Genomic DNA, 13,709 nt, shown 5'->3' on the forward strand with positions numbered 1-13,709 from the left:
TATAATACGTAGTTACCGTTTGGGAAAAACTTATTACTGTATTCAACCGCATAGCAATTGTATATTGTGACTGGTTAAGGAAAACATTGTGTGATATATGGAGAGGTAAATAAATTTAATTGTCTAGCGATAATTTGAACTGTGCTATAAAAGGTTCAAATGCCATTGACAAAAATGGCGAATTATTAAGAGAATTTGCCTAATCGACATCTAATATATTGGACATAATAACCTGTATATTAATATAAGACATACAAAAGCACCATAATTGTAGAATATTATTACATTTACAATGCTTAATTAATCAAATTTCTAATTTGAGAACATACGTATATACTAATATTAATGAACAAATGGAATATGAATAGATTATTTATTCTAAATCACGTTCATTAAGTTTCAAACTACTGAAGCAATTAAATAACAGATGCGTACTAACAATGATATTGCAACAATGCTTCATTACACATTGTAAAACACATGCGAAACTAATTGCAATTTGTCGTACATTTCTCTCTTTGTTTTATTTAAACAGTATGCGTAAAGTGACCAACTCGTCACGAGCTAAATCGTCTTGTAAAGCAATAAAACATAACAATTAACAGATGTTCCTGGAGAGAAACGAGGCGACATGACGATACTGCAGTTTTAAGTATTCATGAGAAATCGATGCAGTTTCAAAAGTTCTGTGGGATGTTTCATTTCGTTGTTTCGTCAATGAGTTTTTTTAGTACTTTTATCCTCAACAATTATATCACACATACACACGTACCTAGTCTCTGTCCTTAATAAAGATGATTTCTAGTCTTGATAATATTAAATTGTATATTTATTTTCTGTTTTTATTTTTAATGCGAACTCTACAAAAAAAACATGATCATTTCTAGAATATCGCGCCTAGGTTTATCAAACCGAAATTCAAACAAAAAAAATCCTATGAAAATATTATTTTAACCATCATCAAGTCGAACATCTTCACTTCCTTTATACATGTTATACAAACATATAACAGCTGCTAAAGCTAGTGCTATCAGAACATACAGCACGGCGTGTGTCGGCGCTTACCATCAGGCGACGCGTCTGCCGCTACGCATTCCTTCATCAAAAAACGTACGCAAAACTAAGGAATTCCTGGATCAAAAAAATCAAAATCGTGATCGCAAGTGGCCACAATATGTTTGTCACAGTTTCATGCAGGGTGCAGATGTTACCGGCGATTGTTTGCAAATAGCTCGCGCTGAGTTCGCGGCAGTTTCTAATTGTGCCACGACAATGCGTAATCTAACCGGCCTCTTTTGAAGGCACGTAGAGGTTGACGCAGCGGACAAAAATATGTAGAGCGCGCTTACATTTTCAAACATAGATTTCATATTTTTACAAAAATTCTGTTTGATGATGAATTGAGATGGAAGTTTACATTTTGATATGTATGTATTTGGTATAATACAATAAAAAAAATATCTATCGTATTACTAACGAATCACATCGAACTTGCTCATACGGTTTTCTCTATCATTTACTTTAATGATATTCTTATTCAGACGTGCTTGACCGCTTTATGCAACTAACAAACATTAACAACTAAAAACTTAGCATTTAAACTATTTAAATTCTCACTAGTCAAATCATCACAAAACCTACCAAAAACAATAACTATTTTTAAAAAAATCATTGCAACTCCACAGCTTCCCTGTCCAGCAGTCTATAGGTTGCCAGGTGTCACGCCACACAAACGCATCGTTGGTTTTCGCGGCAAATTGGCCGTGTTGCGATCCACACTACTAAGGGTTCGGATCACGTGCAAAATCCCATCAATTTAAATGCCATGCTTTAAACCCCTTTAAGTTTAATAAGCCGGCAATGGCCACGCTGTAAAAAGTTCCCTCGTTACAATAATTTTGTTATAGCTCTATTTTTTCTTAATCGCGATCAAAATGAACTAATTTACATATTACGCGATGGGATTTATTATTTATTTTTAATTTACAATTATATAATTAAAATTTACGAACAATATTAATAAATAAATGACTGACAAATATTTAAAATAAAATGTATTCATTAAAATATTGAATACATAAATGATCATAATTTAATTCCTAATTGATACAAACAGTTAGTAAAATACTCTGCCAAATAATAATATTACATCACATTACATGCATCTGATATTCATTACTAATACATTCTCAAAATCTGTCAAAAATATTTTACCCAAGTTAACTACAAGTAGGTATTTATGTAATGTATTTAACATCAAAGCGCATTACATTACCTACATAGTGACAACACGATTGCATCTCCGATACACGAACAAACAACACAAAATACGTGTGTTGTATATTACCTACGTTTTTGTTAATATTGTACTGTACCTAATGAGTTGTCTGATGTGCCAACGGTGATTACCTGAAACAAAAACACATCATTATAATTTCATAATATTCACATAGAAGGCGTCGATTTCTAAATACATTTAACGATGTCCTAGATGCTTTCGGTATGCAATGTGACATCCGTGTTTATTGTTAGATGTTTTCTAAACAAATTACTAAAAATACATTTCTTAAGTTCGTTTATTATGATTCGTTTATGAGTTACAATTATTTTTACTCATCATAGGTCTATCGGATGACTTTGGCATCTAGTCAGGGTACAATTTATATTTGAACTAACTTTGATCATACAAAAAAAATAGAAAATAGAGCACGACTTCCAGTTTACTATGCAAAAAATAAATTGGACTTATATTTATTTATATTGCATACGTATAAAAAACCGCAATTTAAATTTAATTTTCAAATATATCAAATGTTCAAACCATATACCTGTATAAAAAAGGAACAATTCACCTGGCCAACCCTACGATAAGCAGTAGCGAACAATACACCACAAGCACGGGGGCGTTCTGACGCTGAGGAATGATCAGCCGCGTGGAAATGACGACTTAATGGATTATACGTGTCCACCGACGCCGAGATAAGTGTCGCCTCACTATCGACACCGTCGCCCGTGATTAGGCACCGAAATTACAAAAATTAATAACATAATGGAAATCGAGCGGGGATCGTTTTATGCGTCGATGCGCAAGCGATAAGGGAACCCGGCCATTTATATGACAGTTATAGCGTTTCACTCACGTGTTAAATTATACATCGGTTCGGTGTCACGTTGGGCGTGAACCTATGTGGGCTCTCAATTTGTGTTCTTTAAAACGATTTCATTTATTTATCATTTTATAATAATTAATAATTCAACTTTTATATCGTCATATTTCATGGTGAACTTCTAGAAAACATACAACGAACCAAGTAAGAAATAAGGTCATTAAGATACGTCTTTGTTAAAATGTGTAACAATCTACGGTACTCGAAACGGGCGCTAGTTAGAGCAATTCACAACAATGCTCGAAATAATAAATTACAATTGAAGTTTCAAGTGTTCCATGAATCATCGAGGCATTTGACCCACATCATCTACGTCTATCGTGTGTACCCACGCGCTGCGCCCTGACAGTTGCGTGACGACACATCGCATTGTAAATTGAAATCGGACATTGTTATAACGAGCCACAAATAGCAGCCCGACGCACATTAAATAGCCCCACAATAACCAACGATTTACCGGCAATCTATTCCATTATATTTTAAAGAACGCCTCTCCGAGCCTCCTCGCGACAATAAGTCGAAGGATCACCCGCTGATCTTTTGTGCTATCCGGTCGCGCCCTGGACGAGCGACCCGTGGGATACGTGATATATCGAGCCGGTGCTAACGCTATTCCCATTACAGAACCATTTGCGATGTTTACACAAAGGTAAGAAAGCTGCGGGACCGTACTAGTGGTGCGATTGCAAATTTTCCACTTCTCGCGTGTCAAAGGAGATAATTTATAGCAATTGAGATATAGAGGGTGCCCCGAGTCGGCGAACACTCGCATAAATACAGCCACGACGGACGCAAGCCATCCTATCACCTCGACACTATATAAAATTATGATCTAAACCATTTATTACGGGATGTTAAGCATATTGTGCCTTATAAGAGTATTGATGTTCGCAATAAACAAGGTTTTGATCGTACGTTTAACAGAAGTTGTTATTTACTGCAAAAATATGTCGTTTCAATTTATTTGAGAGCTATAAAGATGCGAATAACTTCAGTTATTAAATATTTATGCCGTTTATACTTCTTAAAACCGTGTTACTTTGTGATTTATAAGTTTTATCGTTTTTTTTCATAGCAATTTTTAATATTTATTTAGATTATACGTACTATGAAAGTATATTAATAAACCCTATCTTAACTTAAATAACATTAATGAAATATTATCTTTAAAAATATTACATGTCATTAATTTAATATTAAATCCTCATTTTCAAAATAATATCAAAAACAATACCGTGGTTTCGAGCCTTTCTCAAATTTTTTGCACATCAAACTGTGAATAGCCATCTATTATCAAACAGCCAGAACACAATAGACGCATAATATGCAAGTCCTGGCATTTCGCATCTTGAGTGTTATTAATGATTCGTGTTCGGAAATATGTTGCTGCATTGTGAAGAACAAAACTATAATAACACCTTTTCACCGATGCGTATAAATCACAAAATGCACTCCGTCCCAAAAAATTTACCACATTTTTCAAAATGAAATCGTTCTAAAAATTATTACCTACAAAACACATAATGTTTGGATGTTTAATTTGATTACGGGTTTAGAGTAGACCTGTGTGGAATTATATCAAAATCGTTTAACTTAAATGGCGGTCGATTAAGATGGGAATTCTTAGGAAATGCAATTCGCTTTTAAATTAAAAGTTAAGGATATGCAATATTATACCGTATACCCTTAATTGCTTATATGGCGTGTAAAAGTATTCGCGTGCGAAGGAAGTTTCGAATTAATAGCGATGTGTGGTAGCTTGGGAATGAATTAAATATTTATCATATAGCCCCGGGACCACAGACAAATATGCATCCGAATATATTAACTTGCTCTATAATTATAAAGTGCATGCTATGCAAAAACTGGCAGACAATACGTCCGTTCTGCGAGCGATATGTAACTTTCCATATACGGAACAAATACTGTCTACAACTTTATACCGTTATGCATTATTTTATCATCTCGACTATGACATTTACATCGAGGTGTTCATAACATGTTTTATAACGAGCTTTTTATATTGACAATTAAAACTATAACTTTTAATAAATAATGCAAATATTACAAATGAATATAACATTTAAAGGATATAAACGTTTATCATTACGACGAGTGAGGTTGTAATTTTCATTAACGACAATGAGTAAACAAAATATCAGCAATCATGAAATGTTCACATCACAATTCTCTCCGCGAAGTGTTAACAAGCGGCAACCGCGGCAATGCGCGAGCGCACTACCTGGGCAGCTGGCTCGATCCCCCACCAAGCTTCGAGCTCTCCCCGAAACCGTCCATCTATCTCGCTCCGACATACTCACTGAAAGCTTGTTCGAGCATTACAAAAAGCGGTTTCGTTTCTGTGTGTTGCGTTCGACGTATCGCTGTGTGCGTTCAGTATTTTTCTGACAAGCTTCGCTCCGAAAAGGTTAAGGCGTAACTTAAAGCTGCTTATATGGCGTTTGCGACGTTTCGGTCCCGGGCTATACTTTACCTGTTGGAACGCGTGAACCAGCGCGGCCTTGTGCGCGAGCGCAACGCAGGTTCGAGTTTAAGTCAGTCCCACCCCAGTCCTCGGCGCGGACGCACGCGTGACGTGTCTCGCACCGCAACATACTTACGATCTTGTCCAATTAGTGTTCGCGCGGAACAAGAGTGACTGGTTTCTGTTGAGAAGTAGTTCAGTTGCAAGTACAAACGATATGAACTTGTCGATAGAATTATATGATTATGTGCAGTTATAGTGCGGCGAATAATAAATGAAAGTATGTTCGAGTTAAAGTGAAGTTTGTGATACCAAAACAATGTGTATAATGTGGTTCACGAGCGCTCTTTTGGTGCTGAGCGCTGTTGTACCAGCCTGGAGTGCTTCGTTGTCGACGACAGGAGCTCGTTATCAGGCTCCTGACGAGTGTCGGTGGACCACCGACGATGAAGATGCCGGAGTGGCTTTACAGTGCAGACTTAGGACTATAAATAGTGAATTGGAAAATACAAATTTTAGTGCTATTCAACCTCACCTCACAGTACGCCTGCGATTAGAATGTAGCGACGCACTTTTCTTTCAAAGCTCTCTATCTCCCGGCAGCTTTCGTCAGTTAGTAGAGTTAAGAGAACTAACGATCGAGTATTGTAAAATAGGAAATCTATCCGACGGCGCTTTCACGGGCCTTCGAGAACTAAGAAATTTAACAATACGAACGCACAACACAGATTGGTCTACTATGTCACTTGAAGTCACACCTACTGCGTTTTCAAGGGATGTACAAAGTTTAGAACGATTGGATCTCAGTGAAAATAACATGTTGACTTTTCCCGATGGTGCTTTATGTACGCTTAGGAATCTAGAGTACTTAAACATGACTGGCAACAGAATGAGAGATGTCAGTCATTTTCAGTTTTCGACGGCGCATCGTCACCCTACTGAAAAATGTGGTGATAGTCTAATTGTACTTGATTTATCAAGAAATTTAATAGATACGCTTCCGCCAGGACTTCTGTCTGGTTTAAAGCGATTGCAAAAATTATACATTCAAGGGAATGGATTAACATCCGTGGCAGATAGAGCTTTAGAAGGGCTCATTTCGCTAACAACGGTTAGATTTTCTGACAATCAGCTGACGAGCTTACCACCGGAATTATTTAGCGATACAAAAGAATTAAAAGAAATTTATCTCAACAACAATACAATAACTGTTCTCGCTCCGGGATTATTTAGCGATCTATTCCAACTTCTTGTCTTGGATTTATCTCACAACGAATTAACATCTGATTGGATAAATACATCTACTTTTTCCGGATTAAAAAGATTACTTTTTTTAGACTTCTCACACAATAGAGTTTCAAAGATGGAAATCGCTTTGTTTAGAGATTTACACAATTTACAAATATTGAAGATGCAAGATAACTTCATTGAACATATTCCAGAAAATGTATTCAGTTCGCTCGGCAATTTACATACGTTAATATTATCAAACAACCGATTAACAAACATTGAAAGTTATTCATTCACCGGACTGTCCGCATTATCCGTCTTGTCGATAGACAGTAACCGAATAACAAAGATACACCCGCATGCCTTACGCAACTGCACGTCTCTACAAGATTTGCATATAAATGGAAATAGACTAGATGAAGTTCCCATCGCTTTGAAAGAAATCCCACAACTTAAAACTTTAGACTTGGGAGAGAATTTAATAGTGAGCATTGAAAATGCATCTTTTATGACTATGCAACAGATGTACGGTTTGCGTTTAACCGAAAATAATATCGGGAATATCAGCAAGGGAGTGTTTGACAAAATGACTTCACTGAAAATTCTCAACTTATCTAGAAATAAAATCCACAAAATTGAAGCTGGCTCGTTCGACGGAAACGTGAATCTACAGGCAATAAGACTAGATGGGAATTACTTGACCGACATCGGCGGTCTTTTCGCAAAGTTACCTAATTTGGTATGGTTGAACATTTCCGATAATCGCCTAGAATGGTTCGACTACGCTATGATTCCGACTGGATTGCAGTGGTTGGATATTCACGCTAACAGGATAGCTGAACTTGGAAATTACTTCGAGATTGAATCACAACTGTCGCTGAGTACTTTTGACGCGAGTTCTAACAGGCTAACGGAAATAACAGGAAGTGCGATACCGAACTCCGTCGAAATGCTATATTTAAATGATAATTTAATATCCAAAGTTCAATCGTATACTTTCTTCAAAAAACCTAATTTAACGAGAGTGGATTTATACGGCAATAAAATAACTAGTTTAGACCCGAATTCCTTACGAATATCCGCAGTGCCTCAAGATAAATCGGTGCCTGAGTTCTTCATAGGCGGAAATCCATTAGAATGTGATTGTACGATGGAATGGCTACAAAAAATAAACACTGGGAACAGAGCGCGAACACAACCCAAACTAATGGACTTGGATAGCATTTATTGTAAATTGTTGTACAACCGCGGTAACTCATACGTGCCGCTCGTGGAAGCCGCGTCTCATCAGTTTTTATGTAAATATGAGTTCCATTGTTTTGCCCTGTGTCACTGTTGCGATTTTGATGCCTGTGATTGTGAAATGACCTGCCCGAATAACTGCACTTGTTATCACGACCAATCGTGGTCCGCGAACGTAGTGGAATGCTCGAGCGCGGGATATGTGAACACTTTACCCGACCGAATACCGATGGAGGCCACACAACTGTATCTCGACGGTAATGACATAAAAATGCTTCCAAGCCATGCATTTATCGGCAGAAAAAGACTCAAGGTATTATATCTAAACTCGTCTAACATTGAAACTATTCATAATCGCACTTTCAACGGATTGAAGGAACTGGAAATATTACATCTCGACTACAACAGTTTATCTACAATTGAAGGTCAGGAATTTGATGGATTAGATAACTTGCGCGAGCTATACATAAACAATAATAAAATAAAAAGTATTGGAAAAGAGATGTTCAATCACATGGCGCGTTTGAAAGTTTTACATCTTGATCACAACAGATTGATTACATTGACAGTGTGGCAAATAAATCCTTCCATAACATCGTTAACTCTTTCATACAATCCGTGGTCTTGTGACTGTGAATATACAGAGATGTTTCGCGAGTGGACAAAACGAGTGTCTTCTATAACTGACTTATCGAGTATTAAATGTATTTACTCCCGTAATGATACGAATGTGACAGTGTACAATGACAGTATGTTCAGTGATCCCAACTCAGGTTTTAATATAATTGAAGAAAACGGCACAATTTGCACTGGACTTCCAAGTATAAATAATAGCATCAACGGAAACTTAACCGCTACAAAAACTATAATCACAACCGAAGATGTTCAAGATTACATTCCATTATTGGTGTCGACGCTCGGAGCATTTTTACTCGTATTATTTGTCGTCATGATAGTGTTTATATTCAGACAAGAAATGAGGGTGTGGTTTCACTCCAAATTCGGAATGAGATTATTCTACAAGGCGAGTGAGGTAGACCGTGACGATAGAGAGAAGTTATACGATGCGTTCGTGAGCTACAGTTCTAAAGACGAAGCCTGGGTCACAGAGAAGCTTGCGCCTGTGTTGGAGCGAGGCGACCCCGCCTACAAACTGTACCTGCATTACCGCGACTTTCCTGTCGGCGGCTATGTAGCCGATAACATAATACAGGCCGTGGAGTCGTCGCGTCGTACAATCATGGTACTAAGTGAGAACTTTATAAAGTCTGAATGGTGTCGATTCGAGTTTAAATCTGCGCACCATCAAGTGTTGAGAGATAGAAGACGGAGGTTGATAGTGATATTATTAGGTGAAGTACCACAAAAGGATCTCGATCCCGATATAAGACTGTATCTGAAGACCAATACGCATATACAGTGGGGCGATAAGATGTTTTGGGAAAAGTTGAGGTTCGCGTTGCCTGACGTGAGTAACAAGCAGCGGTGTCGAGGCATGCCGAGTCCTGGGGCGAGCGCGATGGCGATGCACCGACACCATCATCCCAGGAACCACCTGGGTGCGTTGCCGCCGCCGCCGGTGCACGGGGCGCACCCCGTGCTGCCGCCGCACCCGTCCCACGCGGCTCACCAGCTGCCCTCCCGGTCGTCCCCCAGAAACCTTTCCGTCCATGTGTAGTGAATGAACAAAGTGAAGTGACGGTACAGTTCCAATAGTGGCAGTGTATATTGTGATGGCTAGTCCGTTAGCGTACGTATTGTAAATATTAACCATTGCTTTAGTTATAAGACATTAGATTGTAAATAATTTCATTTAATGCGCTCAAAACTTTACTTGGACTGTTTATAAAGTATGTTTTAATGAAAAACTATTGGAGTGAAAGGTGTTAAGTATCTATTTAAATAATTGGGCCTTTATAGGCTGTGCTTGTTAGGCAAAACTTGCCAATTACTATTAGAACGACTTAATATGGCAGTGTTGCCAAAATCTGTGATAAATTTAGTTGTAGTTAGATAGAAACGATTAATTATCCCATCAATGTATATTTTGTAATTAAATTGTCTAAAGAATATTTATTGTAAAAATCAAATTTTGATCAAAAGTGATAAATTGAAATAAACCATAAATTGAATAATAACATAGTAGTTTTCTTTATTCTCATTTCAATATATCTCAAGTAAATGCATATAGACACATTTTACATAGTAATTTTGTAAAACAAAGTACAATAAATGATTTTAGTAACATACGCACACAATATTTTCCATTAAGAATGTAAATATACAAAGAGAAAGCTTTGACTATCATATTCGAAATTTTACAATACACAAAGTTCTTATAAGACATCATATTCATACAAAAATAATCTGTATACTTTTTAAACAAACTCTACTTAAATACAAATATAAATCTGTTAAGAAAATTACAACATACACGTCGTTTGACAAAAATACAAATTAACAAGATCCAAACACAATAGAGTTTATAGTTTATTACCAAACCATACAGTTTACATCCACCAAACATCATACATGACACTAAACGCTATTACCATTTACGACCAATCTCGTATAACATTATATAAATCTTATAACTTTACACAATTCTTAACAAATTCACACTAACAAGATAATTACACAGCCTCGGCTCATGTTTATTCATCTCACTACCGATAAAAGACGAAATTATTCGCCGCTCATTGTACAAGCGCATTTTGTATTCCGATTAAAAATAATAGCAAGGAAATCTAGTAGAGTTATTTAAATGACCATCCCGCGGACGCTAGGATATTGCATATCAGGTTTTTTGCTTATGCGCCAGATATTTGCGCACGAGCGGTAGCGACAGCGACTGAGTGGGCAAAACCATTTATTTTTATGGTATAACACTAATTCTTCTATTTAACAAATTCCACATTTCAATAGAATCGAATTGAAAATTAATTTAAATAATCAATATGTGTGTCGCTCTGTGATAGAATAAGTTGGAAATTCCATTAAACAATTATTCATGCATTTTCTTATTGCTTAATCTAACAAGAAAATAACAATTAAAAAATCTAGCATCTATGCCTTATCATGAATACTCTAATTATCTGCATATAACAAATTGTATAGTAAACAATAGCAGTTAAAAACATAAGACACCTAACATAAGTATAACAGTACAACGAGCGTTCTTTATTTTGGCATAATTAAATGTCTTCGTTGTCACCCTATTAGTTATTACACCTCCCTACAGATCTATCCATCACACACTAATCATTTCTTTCTTCAACCGCGGATCGCCACCGCTCATCCTACCGTTCCCATAGCCGCGCCCTTACCTCGGCCGACGACCGCGGCCTTTCAATCTGCGGTAATAAGCCTTCGCCCGCAGCCCTAAGTAGGTGTGAAACAAGTGAACAGAACAAAAGGACTGCCAAACGTTCGCACTGCCTTTGTTGCTGTTGCGTTTGTACGATTCCAACTAACAGGCGAAATTATATGATGCGATTTTGACTTATTAGACATCATCTTCTTCTTCTTATATATAAAAATGAATCGCAAAATGTGTTGGTAAGCGCATAACTCGAGAACGGCTGAACCAATTTCAATAATTCTTTTTTTATTATATTCCTTGAAGTACGAGGATGGTTCTTATGTAGAGAAAACGTAAACATGTACCACGGGCGAAGCCGGGGCGGACCGCTAGTCTCTTATACAAAGCAAACATAATGTTTCATTCTTATACAATAATCAATACTTACACTTTCTTATTAGATCTTCTAGTTTATATAATGTATATTAAAGTAGAAAGCAAACTTATAAGAACATTTCCACTCATTTAACAGACATCTCGATTTGTATTAAACTGATATAATATAGTTATTACAAACAGTAGGTAACCCACGTATTGTACATCAAATGAAAACTAGACGAGCTTGTTACATACCTAGTTTACACAAACACATTTAAAACATTATCAACCTAAACATCACATTTCTTACGCGACAAGCATCTACTCTCAACGTTAATCAGTATAATCACATCAGAAGTATGTTAAAAGTGAGAAATATAACCCATTATAGTGGCGTAGTGCCTTCAAGCATCATGCGGAGGGTTAACGATCCCTGCGGTCAGCGAGACCAAATGCATTTGAACTCGTCTAATATAAACTGCCTTTACACTGAACTACGTTACATTTATGGTTCTTATAAGAAAGTGTTAACAGATACATTGATCGGTGATTAGATAAGTAATTTGTTATAAAGTATGTAATTATCTCCAATTAAATAATCATAATAGTGGTAAATTGATAACTTACTAAAATAATATTGTACAGCCCTGTTTTTACTTTTTATCTATCTATATACAATCGATTTTATTTATGTTGTCACAATTAACTCGCACATTGTTAGCACTCCAAATATCTTCAATAACAGTAAACTCTTTGGCTGGTTCATAATCTCAAATAATTTACTGTTTCAAAACAAAACCTAAGAAATATTATATCAGGTGGATGCTAGATAAAAACTTGATATATAGCTTACAGCATTAGTTATAATTCTTTTTTATGCGATAGAAAGACAAATGAGCAGTCGCTTCACCTATTGGCAAACAAGAAATACTGCTTATAAGCATTTGTGAAATATTACAGCGGGTGTAAAGAAATGTGAATGATTGCAATGTTATATATTCCCATATTATGTTATGCAGTGTATGAGAGTTGTACTTCCGATTCTCACCATAGATACATTACATTAATACGCAACACATTTTAGTGTTTTTAGAAGGTATCAAAAGTACGCTGACTGAAATATTTTTGGTTAAAAAAATTCATTGAAAAATGTATCTCTACTTAATCGATAGATATTTGATCAATATAATAACTTCGATTGCATATGTTTTTAAAAACGCTTAGGTATGTACCTATACTCTACTAGGCCATGTGGCTAAACCATGTGGTTTAGCCTAGTAGAGTATCTTTAAGGAACTCTACAAATTAAGTAACATATATAACGTTAAGATTTACGTAGAGCATTTTTCAATCATACTTAAACATTGATTGGTTCAGAACAAAAACTAGATAACTACTCTATCGGTACCTCATAGTTATTGAAAAATGCACATAAAAAGAGAGAGCCTTGCCCGTGTAAACGCATTTGCGGCTGTATTACTGTTATTTGCTCACCTGTTATTGTTTTACAATATACAGAAAACCGCATTCTAAAACACTGAAATGGCTTGCAAGGCGTTCGCAATAATGGGTAAACTATTATTGCATAAAACTAATTTTCGCTCGCATTCTTTCATTTTAACTGAGTCAGATTTAATAAACATGCTATGTTCAGAAATTATTATATCTACTATTGTTTTGTATTATAAATCCTTATTAAGTGCCTATTTGTGTAAAGATTTTTATGGCTCTCAAAATTTGCTTTTTATGTAGATTTGTACAATGTTTATATAGGAATCATAATAAATATATAAATTAATTAATTAAATCAAGAAGTTTGTATAGGCCTATACTGTTCTTTAGCCTAAAATAGTATGTAATATGTTCTCGCTTTTGAATAACAAAATTAGACAAAGAATAATAATGC

At 36.0% G+C, this 13,709-nt stretch overlaps 2 protein-coding genes across 2 annotated transcripts in view; one reads left to right on the forward strand and one right to left on the reverse strand.

Moving 5' to 3' along the window:
- The window catches only part of Su(var)3-3 (lysine-specific histone demethylase Su(var)3-3), a 321,623-nt gene that overhangs the window by 174,353 nt on the left and 133,561 nt on the right, over positions 1 to 13,709 (reverse strand). The gene's annotated exons all lie outside the window — the stretch shown is intronic.
- On the forward strand, positions 5,716 to 10,270 carry Tollo (Toll-like receptor Tollo). The gene has a single exon (XM_089703149.1). It carries the CDS (start codon positions 5,972 to 5,974, stop codon positions 9,800 to 9,802), a length of 3,831 nt encoding a protein of 1,276 aa, XP_089559275.1. The 5' UTR covers positions 5,716 to 5,971; the 3' UTR covers positions 9,803 to 10,270.

The sequence above is a fragment of the Colias philodice genome, chromosome 14 (genome assembly GCF_061535455.1).
Source record: "Colias philodice isolate Cphi_HAF_F1 chromosome 14, ilColPhil1 Martin Lab GWU primary, whole genome shotgun sequence".
Classification (NCBI taxonomy): Eukaryota; Metazoa; Arthropoda; class Insecta; order Lepidoptera; family Pieridae; genus Colias; species Colias philodice.

Excerpts from the sequence above, each read along its gene's own strand:
- Tollo (XM_089703149.1), top strand. The coding sequence starts at position 5,972 with ATGTGTATAATGTGGTTCACGAGCGCTCTTTTGGTGCTGAGCGCTGTT.